Raw genomic sequence first — 23,144 nt, forward strand, 5'->3', positions numbered from 1 at the left:
GGAACCCTATGAAATAAGTACTATGAGAAAAGTTCATTGCATGGAGTTCATTCCTTAAAAGAAGAAAAAGGGCTGGGGATGTGGCTCAAGCAGTAGCATGCTGGCCTGGCATGCATGGGCCACTGGGTTCAATCCTCAGCACCACATAAAAATAAAATAAAGATGTTGTGTCCACCGAAAACTAAAAAATAAATATTAAAAAAATTCTCTCTCTCTCTCTCTTTAAAAAAAAAGAAGAAAAAGTCAACAAATAACCAAGCTAACATTACATTTCAAAGCCCTAGAAAAAAAGAACCAATCAAAAGCAGTAGAAGACAAGAAATAATCAAAATTAGAAATAAAATTGAAACAAAAGAAACAATTGACAAAACAAAAAGTTGGTTCTTTGAAAAAATAAATAAAATTGACAGACCCTTAGCAATGCTAATGAAGAGAAGGATAGAGAAAACTCAAATTACCAGCATACATGATGAAAAAGGTAATATCACAAACAACAGGCACTACAGAAATACAAGGATAGTTAGAAATTATTTTGAAAACTTATACATCAATAAAATAAAAGATATTGAAGGCATCTACAAATTTCTTAAGTCATACAATTTGCCCAGATTGAACCAGGATGATATACACATTTTAAACAGACCAATATCAAGTGATGAAATAGAAGACACCATCAGAAGTCTACCAACCAAGAAAAGCCCAGGACTGGATGGATACACAGCCAAGTTCTACAAGACCTTTAAAGAAGAATGAATACCAATACTCTTCAATTTATTTCAGGAAATAGAAAAAGAGGCAGCACTTCCAAACTCATTCTATGAGGCTAATATCACCTTGATTCCAAAACCAGGCAAAGACACATCAAAGAAAGAAAACTTCAGACCAATATCTCTAATGAACATCGATGAAAAAATTCTCAATAAAATTCTGGCAAATCAAATACAAAAACATATCAAAAAGATTGTGCACCATGATCAAGTAGGATTCATCCCAGGGATGCAAGATTGGCTCAACATATGGAAATCAATAAATGTAATTCATCACATTAATAGACTCAAAGATAAGAATCATATGATCATCTCAATGGGTGCAAAAAAAGCATTTGACAAAATACAGCACCTCTTCATGTACAAAACACTAGAAAAACTAGGGATAACAGGAACATATCTCAACATCATAAAGGCTGTCTATGCTATGCCCCAAGCTAACATCATTCTAAATGGAGAAAAATTGAAGGCATTCCCTCTAAAAACTGGAACAAGACAGGGATGCCCTCTTTCACCACTTCTATTTAACATAATTCTTGAAACACTGGCCAGAGCAATTAGACAGATGAAAGAAATTAAAGGGATACACATAGGAAAAGAAGAACTCAAATTGGCACTATTTGCTGATAACATGGTTCTATACCTGGAAGACCCTAAAAGTTCTACCAGAAAACTCCTAGAACTAGTAAATGAATTCAGCAAATTAGCAGGATATAAAATCAACACCTATAAATCCAAGGCATTTCTGTATATCAGTGGCAAATCCTCTAAGAAGGAAATGAAGAAAACTACCCCATTCTCAGTAGCCTCAAAAAAAAATAAATAAAAATAAATTAAATACTTGGGAATCAACTTAACAAAAGAGGTGAAATATCTATGCAATGAAAACTACAGAACCCTAAAGAGAAATCAAAGAAGACCTTAGAAGATGGAAAGATCTACCTTGTTCTTGGACAGAATTAATATTGTCAAAATGACCATACTACCAAAAGCGCTATACAGATTTAATGCAATTCTGATCAAAATCCCAATGGTATTCCTCATAGAAATAGAAAAATCAATCATGAAATTCATCTGGAAAAATAAGAGACCCAGAATAGCTAAAGCAATCCTTAGCAGGAAGAGTAAAGGAGATAGCATCACTATACCAGACCTTAAACTGTACTCAGAGCAATAGTAACAAAAACAGCATGGTATCAGCACCAAAACAGACTGTTAGACCAATGGTACAGAATAGGGAACACAGAGACTAACTCACAAAATTACAATTATCTTATGTTAGACAAAGGTGCCCAAAACATGCGATGGAGAAAAGATAGCCTCTTCAACAAACGGTGCTGGGAAAACTGGAAATCCATATGCAACAAAATGAAATTAAACCCTATCTCTCACCATGCACAAAACTCAACTCAAAGTGGATCAAGGACCTAGGAATTAAACCAGAGACCCTACACCTAATAGAAGAAAAAGTAGGCCCTAATCTTCATCATGTGGGATTAGGCCCCAACTTCCTTAATAAGACTCCTATAGCACAAGAATCAATAAATGGGATGGATTCGAACTAGAAAGTTTCTTCTCAGCAAAAGAAACAATATGTGAAATGAATAGAGAGCTTACATCTTGGGAGCAAATTTTTACCCCTCACACATCAGATAGAGCTCTAATTTCTAGGGTATATAAAGAATTCAAAAAGCTAAACACTAAAGAAACAAATAACCCAATCAGACACTTCTCAGAAGAGGATATACAATCAAACAACAAATATATGAAAAAATGTTCATCAGATCTAGCAATCAGAGAAATGCAAATCAAAACTACTTTAAGATTTTATTTTCTTTTATTGCTCCAGTCAGAATAGCAGCTATTATGAAGACAAACAATATGTGTTGGCCAGGATGTAGGGGAAAAGGGACATTCATACATTGCTGGTGGGACTGCAAATTGGTGCAACCAATATGGAAAGCAGTATGGAGATATCCTCGAAATCTGGGAATGGAACCACCATTTGACTCAGCTATCCCTCTCCTCAGTCTATACCCAAAGGACTTAAAAACAGTATACTACAGGGACACAGCCACATCGATGTTTACAGCAGCACAATTCACAATAGCTAAACTGTGGAACCAACCTAGATGCCCTTCAGTAGATGAATGGATTAAAAAAATGTGGCATATATACATAATGGAATATTACTCAGCAATAAAAAAATAAAATCATGGCATTTGCAGGTAAATGGGTGGCTTGGAGAAGATAATGCTAAGTGAAGTTAGCCAATCCTAAAAAAACAAATGTTTTATCTGATATAAGATGACTGACTTATAGTGGGGTAGGGAGGGGGAGCATGGGAGGAAAAGATGAACTCTAGATAGGACAGAGGGGTGGGAGGGAAAAGGAGGGAGCAGGGTATTAGCAAGGATGGTGGAATGTGATGGACATCATTATCCAAAGTATATGCATGAAGACACGAATTGGTGTGAACATACTTTATATACAACCAGAGATATGAAAAATTGTGCTCTGTATGCGTAATAAGAAATGTAATGCATTCCACAGGCATTCATTTTTAAAAAATCATTTAAATTTTTGTTTTAAAAAAAGAGTATGACAAGCAAATGGTGAGCTTGGAACCCCAATATCATGACAAATGGTTGCAAAGGCAAGTCTATGGATCTGATACCTCCTTCTGACGGTAGAATGGGTGGGAAGTCCACTTGGCACTACGGCCTGTGGCAGAGACTCTCCACATTTCCTGCATTCTGTTCACTTAATCAAGGTCGTGCGTGTGACTAATCATTTTCAGACTCAGGCAATGAAAAGTCCACTCTCTTGTTCCCCCTCCAGTGACTGAGGGAGGGAGTGCCCCACCTTCCCAGCCCTGCAGGGTGGGGCCTTGATCAACCTGAGTCCTGAGTGAATGAGAGAGAGTTCAAGAGAGTGAAGTGTTGGCCATAGAAAATAAGAGAAGGAAGCTCTTCTAAAGAGTAGGATCAATTCTGATACCAGTAATGTTTTCCACTCCCAAAACAGAGAGCCTATAAAACCTCTGCTCAGAAAGATTTCAGAGTTGCTATAGACTGGGGAGTGTATGCACCTCTTTTTCTTCACCACTTCAAAAGGGAGTACTGCTGATTTTGTCTTGACCCTATTCTACCACCATGTGTTTGACGTGAGGAGTACATATAGCCTATTTAGTTCCTAGGTCTCGGAGGCAGGAGTGGCCACATGCAGACCTGATCTAAAAAGACTACCATGACACCATCACTCAGAGATCCAAAAATCATAATTGGATTTGACTTTAAATTGCCTCCCTTGTGGGATAAATCCTGTATTTGGGAAACAGGAGGAAAGTTGTGTTGGCAACCAGGATTGGGGACCATGGCAGTGATGTTGTGGTTCACCAAACATTATTGTTAAGCAAGACTGTGGCTAGTTCTGGCCAGTAAGCTGTGGGCAGGAATGACCCCATTCATCTATCCCTGTGACCAAGACAACGGATCATGTGAGACAGCAGAGCCGCAAGGTGGAAACATTCTATATCACCAAGCAGGACAAATTTCCTGGAAATCTACATGAACCTATAGAGTTCACAAAATATGAATTATTGTTAAGGTTATATAACACTGAGATTTGGGGGTGCTTCTAACCATAACAAATATTCTGTCGTATATAAACCACCACGAGAAAAATTTTGAAGTTCTTCAAAGCTCAGTCCAGACCCTACTTTTCTTCTCACTTAATGGGCTCCTCCTAGGACATTTTATAGGTTCCCATAGCTTTAAGATCACTTATATGTAAGTGACTATTTCCAGGCATTCCCTGGACAGTTCTAGATAATACCTACTATGATGACATAATTAAGTGTACCATTTTCATTCTCAAAAGTGCCCCAGTGTGGACGAAAAAGTTATACGGCCACCTTATCTATATGCCAATATATCCAAATCTCTATCCCCAACCCCAAATTTCTTTTTAGAGCTTCACACCTAACCGTAGCAAACCCAACCATCCACTCAGCACCTCTACACACAGAAAAAGCACCTCAAATTTAGCATTTCCTATACTGAAGCTATTTTCTTCTCACTTCCCCAATCTGTTTTTTCCCCCCAAAGCACCCAGTTGCTCAAATTAGAAACACAAAATCATTTTTGACAGCTGCCTCTCCCTCATCCCCCACATCCACTTCCTCACCAAGACTTGTCCATTCTACCTCTGAAATATGTCACAAAACCACCTACTTCTCATCTCTACTATCACAACCTGGTCCAAGCCACCCCTCTTTTAGACCCCTGCAATCCCGCCAGGTCTCTACTCTTTCTTCTACTCTGTACACAGGAGCCAGAATGATCTTTGACACATAAATTAGATCATGTCCCTTCCAAGCTCACAAACCTTCAGTGATTCTAAAACAGCATCCTAAACCCTCAATCCCGGTCTGTCAGACCCTGCATGATTGTGTTCCTATCTACTTCTTGGACCTTATTTCCCACCTCTCACAACTCTGCCCTCCAAGCATTCTTTATCTAAAAGCCTCCGACAAGCTATGACCTTTCCTCCCCCAGTGCTTTTCTGCCTGCTGTTCCTTCCATCTGGCAGAGACACTTCAATGATCCCCCAAAGTCCACTATCCTCACCTACCCGAAAGCACTGCTAGACTATACTTCCTATGCTCCCTCGCAGTCCCCTTGGCCGGGAACCCAAGTCTAAGCAGTGTAATGCGAGCATGGGTAATGTACACCATTTCCAACCCCATGATGAAAACATCCCCCCGCACCGTTTCTTCCACGCACTTTCCCCTTTCCCATTGGCTGCATGGAGATGGCCACCAGCGCCACACTGATGCACACAGGTGGAAGGTGGCCGATCTTCTGTCAGAATGGGTCCCAGAAGCCAGAGGTGGTGGTGCATGCCTGTAACCCCAACAACTGGGGAGGCTAAGGTAGGACGACCACTAGCTTGAGTGCAGCCTCAAAGATTTGTCTCAAAATAAAAATAAAAGAGGCTGGGAGGCTGGATCAGTGGTAGAGCACCCCCAGATTCAATCCCCAATTACACACACACACACGCACACACACACACATACACATACACAAATAATAATAACAATAATAATTATAATGATAATAAGAGGTCACAGACTATATGGAGAAAAGCTACCTCATCTTTGTCTTCTGCCCAGTACAGTTATCTAAACAAAAAACACACTTCAGTGTGTCTAAGCCATTATGTATTCAGGGGATTACTATGACAGCAGTTGACACTATTTTAACAAAACTTTTACCTGGAGCATTGATCGACCATACCAACACACACACACACTCACACACACACACACACACACACACACACACTTTTTTTTCACATTTTTTATTGACGCTTACAGTTGTACATAATGATGGCATTGTTGTCACCTATTTGTACATGCACAAAACATAGCAATACAGTTTGGCCATTGTCGCTCCCCAGCACTTCCTCCCTCCTCCTATCCTCCCACCCATTGGTCCCTTTCCTGTACGGATCTCCCTTTGATTTTCATGAGATCCATTCTCATCTTTCTTTTCCTTTATTCCTCTCTAGATTCTGCATAGGAGAGAACACATATGACCCTTGACCTTCTGAGTTTGGCTTACTTCCCTTAACATGATGGCCTCTAGTTCATGCATATTCCCGCAAGTGACATATTTCCTTTTTCTTTATGGCTAAATAAAACTCCACTGTGTGTACATACCACATTTTCTTTATCCATTCATTTGTTGATGGACACCTAGGCTGGTTCCAGAGTTGGGCTATTGTGAATTGTGCTGCTTTAGACACTGGTATGCATGTATCACTGTAGTATGGTGACTTTAGTTCTTCAGGACAAATACCGAGAAGTGGTATAGCTGGGCCATATGGTGGTTCCATGCCTAACCTTTTGGGGAGCCTCCCTACTGATTTCCACAGTGGTTGTACTAATTTACAGTCCTACCAACAATGTAAAATTCTTCCTTTTTCTCCACGTCCTACTATTTATTATTATTTGTATTCTCCATGGCTGCCATTCTGACAGGTATGAGATGAAATCTGTGTAGTTTTGCTTTGCATTTCCCCAATTGCTAATGACATTGAACATTTTTTTCATACATTTGTTTCCCATTTGCAGTTCTTCTTTTAGAAGTGTCTATTTCATTCATTTGCCCATTAATTGGGTTTTTTGGTTCTTTGTCACACACATTTACTCTGCACTGCCCTCACCCACTCCCATTTTAGGTCTAGACTTTACATATATTTAAAAAAAAAAAGTCCTAACCATCCTCATCCGGTCCAGTTTAAGTCATTCTGTCATCCTTTCTCTTCACATCCTATTCTTTCTTTTCATTTTATTCATCACAATGCATAATTACATATTAATTTGTTTATATTATTTAAAGTCTGTGTCCACAAGAAGATCCATAGAATCAGAACCTTTCATCCAACACAGCAATGCACAGCCTGCACACTGCTTGGCATATTGTAGTCAATAAATTTTTAAAATGCAGAAGATAAACAAATGAGACGACATTCTCAAGGGAATACCACTTTTCATATGAGACCACAACTTTTGACCAAAAATCATAGTGAATTAAGATGCACACCTGGAGATGTGTTTTAGCCTTTATTCATTCACAAAGCAATTCTGAGCCAATCTACGACCAAGAGAAAACTCTAAACTCTGAAGGAGTGTTAACAGGCTGAACAATAAAACAATATTGCCCCTACAAGTACAAGCAGAAAGTCAATTTTCATTCTGTTCATAAAACCTTTTGGTAAACATACATTTTCTTTCCATCAAAAATGCATTAATAGGATCATGCTTATATAGCTAGTCAGCACAAGAGATGAATGACAATTTAAACTGAACTATTTAATTCTTGCAGTAGAGTGCTCACAACTCCAAGCTTCATCTGTTGACTTTCTCAATGGCATTCATTCTGTGGCATTGCCACCAATTACATTAAAGAAATCACCAATTTTTAAAAGCTAGAACTACCCAAAAAGTTCCAAACTGTAAATAATATCTGGAATAATGCATTTAAGCCTAAAATGGCAAGATTATTTAAATCTCTTCTATAGTCATTTGTGTAATATACGTAGGGAAATGAATGCTATATATGAGAATGAAATAGATTAGGTTCTTATATTTTTACTTAAGAGTCTATTTAAGTAATATTGATTAATATTTAGATGAGTAAAAAATAAATCAATGTTAAATATTAACTGCACAAAATCTAAAATAAAATGGCCACATTACATCCTACATTATATGACAGATTAAAAGCAGCTAGTTTGAAGACTTTTTAAAAGTTTAAAGTTTCTGACATCATTTTCCACCATTCCATCAATTCTTCCTTCTCCTCTTCTTTCCTTTCAGAAAATGACTCCAGTTCAAAATCAACCTAAAGGAGAAAAATTAGTAACATGTTGTTATCAAACTGCGTATTTTAAAAAATTGAAATAAAAATAATTAGAGCAGCTTTAGAGTTTATAAAATACACTCAATACAGCCACCTAAATTAAAGTAGACCCTTTAAAAGTTTTATTTCAACAAAATATACTTTCAGAAGATAAAAACAAAAAGCAATTAGGCCTCAATTGTGCTTTGATCTAATAGCATTAAGGACAGATATGGTTCAACAAAAATCCCCTCCCCAGCCTCTTCCACTCATAAAAAGATGTAACTATAGTGAATTTTATGCCTTTAACATTTAGGGAGCCCCTTCTGTCTGCAGTGAATTTTCTCCTGATAGGAGGGGAATACAGAACACAGTTCAGGGGGCTGGTATCACAGTCCACCAGGCCCTGTTTTCCCGAATTGTGAATGTGTTAAAGAAACTAACAGATGCACATATCTCCACACCACTCTCCCTGGGATGTGGGGGTCTTCATCAGGTCTGTAGGGAATCCACACACTCCTGAATGAAGGGCAAGTCCAAATGTGCAGCCCCCAAACCAGTCCACCTCAGGCTCCCATCCCAGGAACTAAGAGTTCCTTGATGTGGCCACTGGAACCCTGGAATATTTTGGAATGGGATTATGTACTCACTACCTCCTTGGACGACAGCATATTAGAAAAACTAAGGAGTGTCATAGTTGAACATTTTACAACCTGTTCCTGGTTTATTATTTTTTTCCAGATTTCAGTAGCCCAAATTTACTTCCTGATCTTAATACTCATACAGCCCAATATACACATAGACACAACCAAAATCAAAACACCAGTTGAAACACTTGAGATATTTTGTTTGCAAAAATAAAGCACTTGTACTCCAAACTTTGGGTGCATAAACTAAAATATAATACATTTTTCTCAAGTAAACCTTTTGATTGGAAATCCTATTGGCCACCCTACAGGATTTTGACAGTTGTTAAATCCTGCTCTAGAAATTTAGGCACTATCACCACCACCTTCTTAACAAAATTAACTAGCTCTACTTAAATAAGTTATAGTTTTTGACAGTGCTTAGCTCATAGTATATTTTATTTGTTCTTTTTAGGTATACATGATAGTAGAGTGTATTTGACATATTATACATACATGGGGTATAACTTCCCATTCTTGTGCTTGTACATGATGTGGAGTTTCACTGGTCATGTATTCATATATGAACACAGAAAAGTTATGTCCAATTCATTCTACTGTCTTTCCTTTTCCCATCCCCAATCCCTTCCCTCATTCCTCTTTATCTAATCCAATGAATTTCTATTCTTTGCCACCTGCATCTCAGAGCATTAATCTCCAGGATATATAAAGAACTCAAAAACCTTGACACCAAAATAAATAAACAACCCAATCAATAAATGGGTAAAGGAACTCAACAGACTTCATCGAAGAAGAAATATGAATGGTCAACAAATATATGAAAAAAATATTTAATATCTCTAGCAATTAGAGAAATGCAAATTAAAACTACACTGAGATTTCTTCTCACTCCAGTCAGAATGTCAATTATCGAGAATATAAGTAACACTAAATGTTGGCAAGGATGTGGGGAAAAAAGTTCACTCATACATTGCTGGTGGGACTGCAAATTGATGCAACCACTTTGGAAAGTAGTATGAAAATTCCTCAAAAAACTTGAAATGGAATCACCATTTGACCCAGTTATCCCACTCCTTGGCATATACCCAAAGGACTTAAAATCAGCTTCTATGGTGACACAGCCACGTCAATGTTTATAGAAGCTCAATTCACAATAGCTAAGCTATGGAACCAACTTAAATGTCCTTCAACAGATGAATAGATAAAGAAAATGTGCTATATATACACAATGGAAACTTACTCAGCCATTAAGAAAAATGATAGTATGGCATTTGCCAGTACATAGATGTTCCATGGAGACTATCATGCTAAGTGAAGGAAGCCAATCCCCAAAATCAAAGTTTGAGTGTTTTCTCTGATATGTGGATGTTAACCCATAATAATATGGTGGTAGGGAATAGAAGTTTGTAGTATGTTCTTTTTTTGTTGGGGAAGTACCAGGCATTGAACTCAGGGGCACTCAACCACTGAGCCACATCCCCAGACCTATTTTGTATTTTATTTGGAGGCAGAGTCTCACTGAGTTGCTTAGTGCCTCACTTTTACTGAGGCTGGCTTTGAACGTGTGATTCTCCTGCCTCAGCCTCCCAATCCCCTGGAATTATAGGTGTATGCTACCACGCCCAACCATAGTATGTTCTTAATAAAGGTCAGTTAATGTCTAAAATTACCTTGCAGCTGTCATATTTTTCAAATACTTATTAAGTAAGGTACTATGCTAGGTGCTAGACATAAAAAGACAAGGGGAACAGAATTCCACTTAAATTGAAACCAAGGTTAGCAAATAGAAAATTAAATATTTTTAAGTTATTTCATTTTCTTGGGAATCTCTTCAAAATTTGAGAAATGGTAATAGAGTTTCACACCAAGTGGTGTTAAATCATCCAATTAGATCTTGGGCCAATCACTTAACTTTTTAGGCCTCAGTTTGCTCATCTGTTAAGTGGCTATAACAAGGATGGAAACTACCTCACAGGGCTATTATAAAGATTAAATATGTCGCTTAAATATGCTGGACAGTGGTGAGTGCTGAAGTCTTATTGGCTTAATAATAATTATAGTCCTTAGCTATTATTATGATCACTTACCCCAACAGCAGGGCTATAAGGAACTGCCACTTTCTTTGTTATTGCTAGATAGCCCGGAGCTGAGGCTGTAAGTTTATAGTTCCCAGGTACAAGCAGTCTCCAGTAATCACCATCCTTTGCTGTAGGAAAAACAGAACATCAAACCACCAGGCAGGTGCACAAGCAAAATGCATAATTATGCCATCCCAGGAATCTTCACTACAGCTCAGTTCAACGTCTTTGAGTCCCCATTTCTAAAGCAGATACATGGCAATGTATGGGCAATGAGATGAAATTCTATGGAAGGAGGTGTGAGGCTCTCCCTCCAGGCCTCATTTCTTAAAACTACGTTATAGACCTTAATGCTAAATTGTCTAATAAATCTTCTAAGATCGTGGATCTTCTACTCATGTCAGGAGTCACACAGATGAAAAAATACACACAGTCCTCAAAGCAGTGAGGTCAGAGCATCTGGACACCATGATTTGGTTCTTTCAGGGGAAGATCAATGTTTCACAAAGTATGGCCCAAAGGTAGTCTCATCAGAATCCCACAGGCACGGTCAGAAATCTAAATTTCTATAGGAGGGAGACCAGTAGAGCAAAGTGAGGGGGTAGGGAGGCACTGAGGAATGAAATTTACCAAATTATGTTATGTGCATATATAAATATGTCACAATTAATCCCACTGTAATTATAATGTACCCATAAAAATTAATTAATAAAAATCAAAAAATAAAAATTATCTATGAAATAAACCTTTACTAAATTTTATAAAAAGTAGAACTAAGCTTGGCGTCTCCCTTCAACAGGGTTTCTCAACATTGGTGCTATGAAAATATATCCAAATTGGCTGGATAATTCTGTATTGGGGGATCTCCTGTATACCACAAAAGTTTTTTTTTTACTATTGTTTTAAAATATTAAATTTTGTTTTTTGTTTTTGGTAGTAAGGATTGAACTCAGGGGCACTTAACAACTGAACCACATCTCCAGCCATTTTATTTTTAGACAGGTTCTCTTTAAGTTTTTTAGGGTCTCACTAAGTTGCTGAGGCTGGCTTTAAACTTGCAATCCTCCTGCCTCAGCCTCCTGAGCTGCTGGGATGACAGGCATGAGCCACTGCTCCCGGCCAAAAACATTTAGATTTCTAAAGATCCAGAAGAATCTGTTAGCCTGGTGCACTTTCCAGGAACCATGTTATCAACAAGGTCTCCAGAGAATTGTTAAGGAAACCTATGATCTAGGCTCCTTTACTCCTCTGGGTTCCTTCCCAACCTATTTTGAGTTCCATGGCCCACCATTATATCACATGCCTTCACCTCACTCGCTTTTCTCCCTTGGCCATGCACACCTAGCAAATCAACAGCCTTGGACAATTTCCAACTCCCTACCTCCATGTGGCTAGAAACACACACCCGTGGTGATATTTCTCCAATTTCTAGATACCAGACCTAGGGAGTCATGGTATATTTCTTCTTCGCCTCCCTGGCCCATTCAGTCTCCCATTTTCCTAAATCACCACTTGGACTGTAACAGGGATCCACTTCAGGCTTTAAATATAAACCTTGCTGCTCAACCACTGGTAGTTTATTCTAAAGCTGACATTTTATTTCCTTCCTCTTTTTCCTGTTCCCATCCCTAACTTCAGGGGAAGCAAGACTAACATTCTGCCCATCCTAGGCCAAGTTATCTTTCCTTTGGCTCACTGACCACAGGAATGAAGAAATCTAGACTTGGGAGATGGTACCAGTGGATCAAAGAAATGGCCATCTCTCAAGCCTACCACTTGAACATGAATTATGAGTCCTGATAGGCACACCTGGAGTTTAGCCTTTGCAACCCCTCTTTAAAGCCCACTGTTCCCCTGGCAGTTAGAATCGCGATCTCTGAGACAGGAGTCCCCTGTCTCATTTCTCATTTGCTTGCTAACCAGTAACACCTCTTTTTCTTTTTTTTCAAAACCTTGTCCTCTTTATTGGATCAGCAACTGAGACAAGGACTTAGCTTTTGGTATCAAGACATAGGTGCACCTCAATAACCCAGGAAACCTGACAAAAGGCACAATCTGATTCACTAGCTCTGGGGTGAGGGGCGAGATTCTGCGTTTCTACCCTCCAGAGTGATGCTGAAGCTGCTAATAGGGACCACACTTTGAGTATCAAGGTTCTAGTGGTCAATTCATACTTTCTCCTTTTCCCTAAGTCTCTAACACATCCTCATCCTCCTCACTCTTCCTTGGCACTTTACATCTTATTTCACTGTGAAAATAGATACAATCAGGAAAAAAAAATTAAGCCCTCATCCCCACATCTTCCAATCTACCTCTAGATCACTCTCCTTTCAGCTAGTGCAACATTTATCTTCTATGCTCAATGCAAAATTTCTGGAACGACTGTCACTATTCTGTGTCACTAAAAGCTCTCTTTTCTTCTCTCTTGGACCCACTTGAATCAGACTCCTACCGCTTGCTCTCCTGAAGTAGGTTTTGTCAAGATTCTCCATACTGCTAAATCTATTCGTTCACTCTCAAGAATCATCTTACTTGGCACTTTTTATTACTCCCTCCCTCCCTCCCTCCTGAAACACTTCCAACCTTCCAGGACCACACACTTTATTTCTATCTTTGACTTCATTGCTAGTTCCTTCTTATTACCCTGCCCTCAAAAAGCTGGAGATTCCTAGAACCCTCAGAAATCATTCCATTCCACCCAGTTATTCTCTCCACTTTTAGATTTTCCTCAACTTTTTAAATCATGGAATGCAGAGAAAATGGTATTTACATGGCACTCCTGGGATAACAGAGAGATCAGGTTTCCGGGAGCCAGAAGGTATCCATGCCTCAGTTCCACCCTCCCTGAGGACTAAGGGGATGAAAGAGAAGTAGCATTTTGGCACAGATGCTGGAGCGCTGGTTGAGAAGGCATGCTGGTACTTAGCGCGATGTTGATAAATATTTGTTGGATGAGTGAATAAACGGAGGTTTAGAGAACAAATGTTAAAGGTTAAAAAAAAAAAAAAACTCCAAGCTATAAGTGTGAAAGTTAGAAAAGAAGTAATGATATACAGTGCTTTGGAAAATAAATCAATGATTATTTAATTATAAGGTTTGAAAATAGTATTAAAAGTTTATGGCTAGAAAAATATTGTTATTGTTTTAAAAAAAATCCCAATAAGTAACAGTTCAACTAAAATGAATAAGTATTTAACAGCAGGGCTGGGGATGTGGCTCAAGCGGTAGTGCGCTCGCCTGGCATGCGCGGGGCACTGGGTTCTATCCTCAGCACCACATAAAAGGAAAATAAAGACGTTGTGTCCACTGAAAACTAAAAAACAAAAATTAAAAAAAATCCTCTCTCTCTCTCTCTTTCTCTCTCCCTCTCTCTCTCAAAAAAAAAAATTAACAGGAGTAGGTAGATCTTCTGGGGAAATACACCATATTCTCCAAACTGAGAAAATGAAGATGATGCTTTAAACCTAGAAATAACTAACATCACAGCCCAATTCTATAATATCCTGTATCATCCTGAATAACTCTAGATTTATTTTAAGGGTTAAACAAAGAAATGTGTGAGACATACAATATGTTGGGAGTTACCTTACCTTCTACTCTTTTCACTCCCTCCCGACTCACAGCTCTTTAGAAAAGCCACTCGTGGCTTTACTCCGGCTAGTTCATTTTCCTCTGAACAACTAACTGCAAACCTAAGGCAGTGGACAGCACCAACTCACAGCTCTGGGTGACAGCTGAGGACAGGGCGCCACCTGCTGCACTCAGATTTTTAAACGCAGCATAATTTCACTGTGCCTGACCTGCTCCCACAGCCTACCTAGGTCAAAGCTGGGCAGAGACTGTGTAAAGAGATCTGAGGCATCTCATTGTGTTGCTTATAGTATGAGTTATAATTATGATAATTAAAAAAACATTCTCTTGTACATAATGCTAGATCATGGCAAAGAACACCCACCAGATGTAATATCATGGTCTATTCCTTCCACGGAGATGGTTGCATTGGCAATTGGGTTACCTTGAAGGTCTCGGACAAATCCTTTAACTCCTCGGTGTATCTGTGGAGGTCAAGAACAACCAAAAATCTCATATTAGAAATGACCTAAAAAATATGTTTTATCTTAAGCGTCTTCTTATATTCCTGCCCTGCAGGGAATATGATTCAATGATAGGTCAGGAAACTCAGGAACCTTAGAAGATTCTGATGTGAGTGCCCAGGAACAATTCTCTGGAGAATTTTGAGAATCAGTTTATTCCAAAGATAGAAATGGGAAGCTCTTCTTAGCAAACTATTTACCCTAATTAGCCTGACAATTCTAGTTTCTGCAAACATTCCTTTGAGATTTCCTCTCAACCAATTACAGAATTAGATGTCCAAATTATCTATTTTCTATGAGTTCTAAACTAGTCTTTGCTTAGATTTTAGAACCAGGTGTTCAATTACCATTATCGCCACCATTATCAAGAAAATAGGCCCAAAGCAGGACTTGTGACTGTCTACACTGATCTTCGATCCCCTGACTGCAGTATTCTGGGATGCAAGCAGCTGCATGTGCTCTCATTGTAACTCCATTCCCACTGCTTCTACACAGCCTGCACCCTAACATGATGTTATCTCAAGACTGATCACATAGATCTGTGGACAGAACAAATTTTCATTCAGAGTAGCTTAACGCAGGACTGTGTAACTTTATCCCTCTTCTTTTCAGCTTATTTCTACTATCAGACGGATTGGATGCATGTGTACCTGCCACCATAAAGATGACAAATATTATCCCCTGTCCTGATGGCATGAATATGTGTTTTATTTTGTTTTATATTGTGTTTTTCCTCAAGAACTGAGACAACTTAAGCAAGGTGATGATCTTATTAGCACCAACTATAGTAAATCCTATTTATAACTCCAAGAAGCCTTTTCTGAATTCCCAGGACTAGGTCTGGGAATCTTCTGTGTCCTGCCATTGTAGTTAATTCTGGTAGTTAGTCTTTATTTTTCCTTATGATTAGATATTCATGTTTCTGATCCCACTAATATGAAGCCTTGAGAGGATGGTCACTAGCCCCAGTGCCGGGAATATAAAAGTAGCTCAAAACATTTTTTGTAGAAAAAAATATGTAAACAAAATGACATTATTTGATATCTAAGAAAACACACCAAATGTCCCCATCTTGCTTCCTTTAACCAAAAGTGCATTTCTTCCGTTAACTTTGCTCTTGTAGGATCCAGTTAAATACAGCTCTCCTCAAAAAAGAAGTTCTATAGGGATTCCCACCAAGGTTATTCTAGAGTTAATATGGTTAATTATTCTTAGCTTTGTGGCAAAAAAAAAAAAAACCCACCAGTATACTAACACACAGCAGGAACCCACTAATTGAAAAGGTCCTGTGGAGCGGTTGTTCTTTAATCAGGACCTATCATCGGTGGATCTATTCCACAGTAGTTCATTGGTAAGGTATTGTATGAATATATGACATGCATAGAACAATTCTTAAGCTAATTTTACTTTAAAATAAAAAAAGAAGTGGTCTTATACATGTGTGTGCATAGCATATATAGCATATATACAATATATATTCACAAGAGGTATACAATATAAATACACTATATATGTATATCATAAAAGCATTTGTTTTTGACAAATTGGTTTAACAGATTTTTCTGGACTATTTGCTGGCAAGTAAAATCACATCACTCTACTTAACTTTAGGCCTAAGTGGTCACATACAGAATAGAATTTAAAGATGGTCAAGGCATTGCAGGCAATACACTGAGCCTTTAGATCTTTCACCACTGCCCTGATGTCAATGCCTACCATACTACAGAGAGGAGAACTTTGGCAAGGAGTGACCAATCTAAGTAGGTGAGATATTTTATTTTGACGGGTTGTGAGATCCCCCAAATTCTACACAGATCCCTCTGGAATGATGACATAGTGACCGTGGTACAGATCTAGGATTAACTCATGAAAGGGGGTAGGGCATGGAGATTCCACAACCACACAACCTGGATTCAAATTCTAACTGAATAACTCCAGAAAAGCTGCTGAACCTCTCTGAGCCTCTGATTTCATTTTTTTTAATAATTTTTATTTGTTTTAATTAGTTACACATGACAGTACAATGATCTTGACATATCATACATTTGAACCAGATGGGATATAATTTCTCATTTTTCTGAGTGTACAGGTTGCAGAATCACATTGGTCATGCAGTCGCGTATATACACACAGCAATCATTTAATTCCCAGGTGATAATGGTGGTGATAGTGGTGGTCATATATCCTCCTTCTCGGGTTGTCGTGAGGCTAGGCACATAATTACTACATGTAAGGCATTACATGTATAACAATAATGATAAATAGTAAATGCTCAATAAATATGCATCGTTGTTATTATTATTACCTGGCCTCTAGCTGAATCTAGGGGAAGAAAAGTGAGGCACCAGGGCACTGAAGGAGACACTCTCAGGAGCTGATCTCATGTTTGTGTGACCCTGAGAGTGAATTTTTCCTTACGTTGTGTACCCTAAGTGCCTCATTTCCTCACTCTTGTCCTGCCCTTCCTGGGGTGCCTCATAGGGCCACTGAGATCAGGCTGGGACGTGATCTTAGGACTTCCCTCACCTGCAAGAGTTTGGCTCACTTCTCCACAATTTTCCAGTGTGGTCAGTTCTCAGTGAATAGTCATGAGCCACAAGGTCTATGACAGGTGAAAGGCAAGTTGAATCTACTGACACCTGCTTTCCAATGACAGCATCTTCACCCAGGCTCAGACGGACCTCCCTGGACAGGACTGCTCCTAGAAGACTATTACACCACAGGTCTAAATACTCCTAAGTATTCATTTGATGCTGGACACTCTACTTACCTGCTCAAGGTAGCTAATGAGGGAGTTTTTGTTATCCTCCCAGTAGTTCTTCAGAGACTCCTCAGGTGGGAACTTTTCACAACTAAGCTCCACAGTGATCTCAAAACAGTTGCTGCTCAGGTAATTGAAGTCTTGCATTCCTGCAGAAGCAACAAATGACACGTCAATATATGCATGTGGTGGCTAAAACACACAGGCGATTCTGCTGAACTGAGCTAAATAAAAATGTACCATCCTGTGCCATCTGAGGGAGCTCCCTGGGAAACCACAGGGAAATCACCTTCCATAGGGGATCTGAAAACATACTTGCAAGATTAATACATTAACTCTGCTTCCATAGAGCGGAGGGAATTGTCAAGAGGCTGGCCAGTCTGAGGAGGTGAAGTGCTTTATTTTGGCAGATCATGAAATCTATAAAATTCTATATGGACCCCACTGGAATGGCTACATAAGTAATTATTTAACTTAATGCATTGCTGTTGCAAAGTGCAAAAGCAGATGTCAGCCACGGTCCATGTTGCTGTAACAGGCTTCAAAAAAGACAAGGTGAATGACTCGATCCCTACTGACCTAAAAGAAATGCACATCCTTCAAAGCCTTCAACGGAGTGTGAGATGATCTAACATACTACTCTCTCCCTATGTCCAACCAGTACCATAGTGTATACCTGAGGGACTAGGAATCCTGATAATGTACTATATGTTAATTCAATAATCATTGAGTGTCCATATAAAGGTCATAAACTTTAATGATACTTCATAACTCACCAAAGATTCTGTATCCAGATAATTTTCATTGAAATTAAATCTAATTCATATTAATAGTGGATACTGTTGGTGCCCACCAGATCACTTTTATGGAGCCAGGGCACCCACCTCAAGCTGCTATAAGTGTGGGCTGTTAGGAGTTCACAAAGGCTGCTCCCCTTTCCTGGAGAATGCTTGATAGGAGCCACCTAATTTGGAAGGTTACACTCTCCCATTTCTCACCCTCACTTCTTTCTGGCAGCACACAACCAATGGCTAACTGGTATGCAGTCACCAAAGACTGTACCTTTACCAGAAAAAGATGACCCTGCCTGTGATTTATGCTCTGGACCCTTCTCCCAATGGCTTTGGCCTAGGCTACACCTCACCTGAGACATCCTTGCTCAGCTCTATCCTTTCCTTTTCTCTGCTTCCCTAAGGATTTTCTTAAAGTGTATTCCCTCAATAAACATCCAAACCACTGTCTCAGTCTCTGTTTCTAGAAAACCTCACCCAAGACATTGATTTTATTCACTATGTGGAGAACTAAAACCATCAAAGCTTCCTTTGACCTTTTGATTACTGTGGAACATAAGCATTAACTAATACTAATATTATTATCATTGCTATTGCTATGCTAATATGATCATCAGTATTTTACTAATATAGTTTATCTGATATTGTATAGACTGTATATATTTGTTCAAAAGTGACTGCACAAGGAATTGCTAAATTTTTATGAAAGCTGACGTATATTTTACTTCCCATCTGATGTATTTGATTTATTCTAAATCCTAAATCTGACATAGACCTTTGTTCACAAGTTACAAAAAAAACAAAGTACTAAAACTGGTCTGGTCAAATGCAAACCGTAAATAAAAACAGTATCAACATATACCAGAAAAAAAAAAAAAACAGGAAGAATATTTTTCTCAGGGCATAATGCAACAAAATTAAACATATCTAACCAATCCCTGAAGTCACTGGATGCTGCCCTAATTCTCTTTTTTGTTTCCAGGTTGGCCATAGCAAAATTTTCTTAGGCAAAGTGAAAAAAAAAAAAATGTATCAATATCTTCACATCTCACCCTCATCCTTGGTCGAGGCCAGTAGCATCCTACAACTGTTATTCTTCTGGGTGGTTACAAAAATATGAACTCTGTAAAGTTCTTGTTGGGACAAGGGAAGCTGCCTTGATGGGCAAAAAGGGATTTCCTGCACAGGGCCTTCTCTCTCTTTGCAGACTAAACCCTACCTGATCTGACAGTGTTTACTACACTAGTGAATATAAACTACATAATCCATGTCACATAGTCTCTTTAGCCCACCATTTAAAAAAAAAATTAAAAGATGTATGCACCAAGATGTGCTAAAGGCCACAGGATGCCCTCTAAAATACACATTTATCTATTGTAAAAGCAAGACTCGTTTATGATAAGGATGCTACCTTATTACCTAAAGCCTGAACTTGAAAAATAGAGCAATTAACAATATTCAATTTATATTTTCCCACTGAATACTTCAGTTTGTTTTCTTTATTTGGCATCTCAATTTTTTTAAATCCACAAGAAAAAAAATTACATATTATTCATGCATAAAATTAATGGAGGAATTAGGGGTTCAGCCTACTTCTTAATGACTGAAGAAGACTGAAGAGTCTCTAGGTGGAAATCGCTCTGTAAATCTAAGGAAGTCAATATCATAATCAGAGAACAAAATGGAAACTCACCGCCAGGTACACTGTACCAAGCGCCACCGTTGGTTGTTCCATCTACAAAGCTACTGTCATCGTCATTCTTGCGACAGGGAGGTCTGTTGGAGTCAGACATGGCCGGGTTGAAAGAAGAGTAGGCCCGAGCCACGCTCTTGAAAATGGCATCATCCGGGCAGGAGCTGTACTCATGGGCACTACCTAGAAAACAAATCCAAGAGACGGAAGGATTTGACACAGATCAAAAGGCAGCACTTGTTTTCTGAAAAGTAATTTGGTGTTGAGCTATTGCTGATGTATTTTTTAGCTACATTGCTAAGGGGAAGAGGTGAAGATTTAACTACCAATTACACTTAGTTACATAATTTTCATTCCTAATACCAAAAAAAAAATGTAAAAATCAGTTAGACTGAACATGCTACTTATGAACTGAAAGTTCACAAGAAAAAGGTGATATGGTTATAGAAGATTGGACCTGGGAGAATAGCAGGATTTCCATTGTTTAAATTTTTCATTTCAAATATGCACACATATCAACCTAATAGCCACTATGAACCACTCTCACACATGCTATTCAGCGTTCGTTCGATTTTAATTCTTTTTAAAAAAAAAAAATCCCCTATATGTGTTGTATGAGCAAATATTAGGTCTTTTGATCTCATGTATTCTTACTCCTATATTATAAATATGCTTGGCCTACTAGTTTCCCAGCTATTGACAAATCACAAAATCTCTAAGTATATTTAACAGTGTTTTTTTAGCCAGGCCTTCTTCAAATCTCAAAGTTTCTAATATCTAAGATCCTTATCCTTGTTTACAAAGAGCTTACTCTTCAAAGGTCCCTAAGACTAGATTCAAAGCAGGAAATTTCCTGAAGCAACAAAAATTAAGCTGAAACTGTCTATTTGGTTAAAGGGTGCCTTGCGTGAAGCTTAACTAAAACTAGTTAGAAGAAAATAAAGGATCACTTCCCCTCCCTGACACCCTCCGACACGAATCCAATGAAAAAATGCAAGGGATGTTCAAAAAATGTACATGGGCCCTGATGAAGGACCAGAGACTGCTTCCATTTTTAGGCTGGTGCACAAAATTACATGACCTCTGTAATCTCTCCATTTTACCAGGAGCCGGGACTGAACCAAGTTCATTCTGTCTTCTCCCTTTCTCTTCTCTAAGTGTTCTCTTAAGGTCATGTTTCTCTTCACCTCAACTTCAAAGAAAGTTACCAAGTATGCCAACACTACGTGAAACAGGGTATGTATGTTAAACACATGTATTTCTATCAGCAAAACAAGACTACTTCAGAGTCATCTTCTAAACCTTTGTATGGTAGTAGTAAGCCTTAAACCGCTCAGAGAAGCAGGAAGGATACCTACCACTCCGAGTCTCATCGTATGGATAATTGGCGACAAGGTCTCCTCCATGGAGATTGGCGGAAAGCACAAAAGGAATGTCCATAATCCAGTGAATGACAGCCTTGGTCTCAGGGGCAAGCTGTATTCAAGATTAGAGATTAAAATGAGTATTAATTTGATGATCATTGGTTGATCACTTGACAGAAAAGACAGAAAAGGTGAAAGAAAGAGAAAAAGAAAAGAAAAAAAAACCCTCAAAATCATTCATATTGAGCCACTTTGTGGCTGTTTTCATAGAAAAACAAAAGTTCCTATAAGAGCAGCATTCCCTAGGCCTTTCTCAGACTTGTAAAAAAATAGTTCAATCACATTTAAATTTTCTTCAAAGTTCTACTTTTGTGGGATGCCAGTTTTCTCTCTTTGTAGCTTGGAAAACAGCAGGCAAATCACTCAGGGACATCATGTGATCTGTAATGGCTCCCAGGTCTTCGTGATTAACAGTTAAAAATAAGACAAGGAGAAAAAAAAATGGTTGGATCACAGAACAAGATTCAACCTCTGTGATGGTTCAGACATGTGGGAGATTTTATTTCCAATTTCAACTTTTGCTTACTATTTTTCCAATTTCCTTCAACTACTTCAAATATTGTTCTCCTATTGTATTTGGTTTCTTGCAGAGCTGACTATAAAATATCAGTTTACTTTAGAATGCTCATCTTAAATTTTGAAACAAAGGCAACGGTTTCAGGAATTCATGTTGTCTTTTGAATGATTCATAGTCCCTCATAACTTGGAAGCAAAATAAAAGAGGGAAAAAAATTTATACCAAAGAATTAATTTGCAGCCAAAAACTTGATACTTTTATGTGATGAGTTTTTAATAGCAGCAAGAAAGACTATTAAACTCTAAGTACTTCTTTGATAAAAAGAAAAGCTTTTAACGGAGATGTGATCCATACTGTTCTTTTGGACAGAAAAAAATCTAACAGCAATAGCATCTGATGGCTATGAAAAGATCTTGCATTTGTCTGTCTCTGTTCTGTTTAAGAATGGCTTTCACGTGCATTATTTTATGGAGCTTCACAGCATACCCACTTCATAGAGAGGAATTTGATGGTTGGATGTGTTAAACAACATGTCCAAGTTCACATGGCTAAGGAGTCAAAATCCAGGCTATGAACTGATAAGCCCCACAATATTTTTAGCATATCAGCGTTACTGTATTAAAACTGTCCTATTTTTCACATAATTATAGGAAAGTGTGATTTAGAATAGGTGTTGTCAACAGATACCAAAATAGAGTTACATAGGAGAATCAGTTCTAATGTTCTACAATAAAGTAGGGTGACTATAGTTCCAATTTATTATATATTTCATAATTAACTAGAAGAGTTCGAAGGACAAAGAAATGACAAATGTATAAAGAAATGGAAATGCTAATTACATAATTTGACCATTATACTTCATATGCATGTATTGAATGGCCACACTGTACCATATCTATATCTCCCATATTTACATTTATATATATATATATATATATATATATATATATATATATATATATA

At 38.2% G+C, this 23,144-nt stretch overlaps 1 protein-coding gene across 2 annotated transcripts in view; it reads right to left on the reverse strand.

The window, feature by feature from the left end:
- Nucleotides 1-7,385: 7,385 nt before the first annotated feature.
- Nucleotides 7,386-23,144, reverse strand: part of Cpe (carboxypeptidase E) — a 112,313-nt gene continuing 96,554 nt past the window's right edge. The window contains exons 4-10 of one of the 2 annotated variants that reach the window (XM_048791716.1): nucleotides 21,599-21,716; nucleotides 20,241-20,423; nucleotides 17,766-17,905; nucleotides 14,857-14,956; nucleotides 13,672-13,752; nucleotides 10,911-11,029; nucleotides 7,386-8,179 (exon numbers count right to left, since the gene is read on the reverse strand). In XM_048791716.1, coding sequence (XP_048647673.1) covers nucleotides 8,081-8,179; nucleotides 10,911-11,029; nucleotides 13,672-13,752; nucleotides 14,857-14,956; nucleotides 17,766-17,905; nucleotides 20,241-20,423; nucleotides 21,599-21,716 — 840 coding nt within the window. In that variant the 3' untranslated portion in view covers nucleotides 7,386-8,080. The remainder of the gene's footprint in view (nucleotides 8,180-10,910; nucleotides 11,030-13,671; nucleotides 13,753-14,856; nucleotides 14,957-17,765; nucleotides 17,906-20,240; nucleotides 20,424-21,598; nucleotides 21,717-23,144) is intronic. The other variant, XM_015486242.2, reaches the window with a different exon arrangement.

This window comes from Marmota marmota, unplaced genomic scaffold (assembly GCF_001458135.2).
Source record: "Marmota marmota marmota unplaced genomic scaffold, marMar, whole genome shotgun sequence".
NCBI classification, from domain to species: Eukaryota; Metazoa; Chordata; class Mammalia; order Rodentia; family Sciuridae; genus Marmota; species Marmota marmota.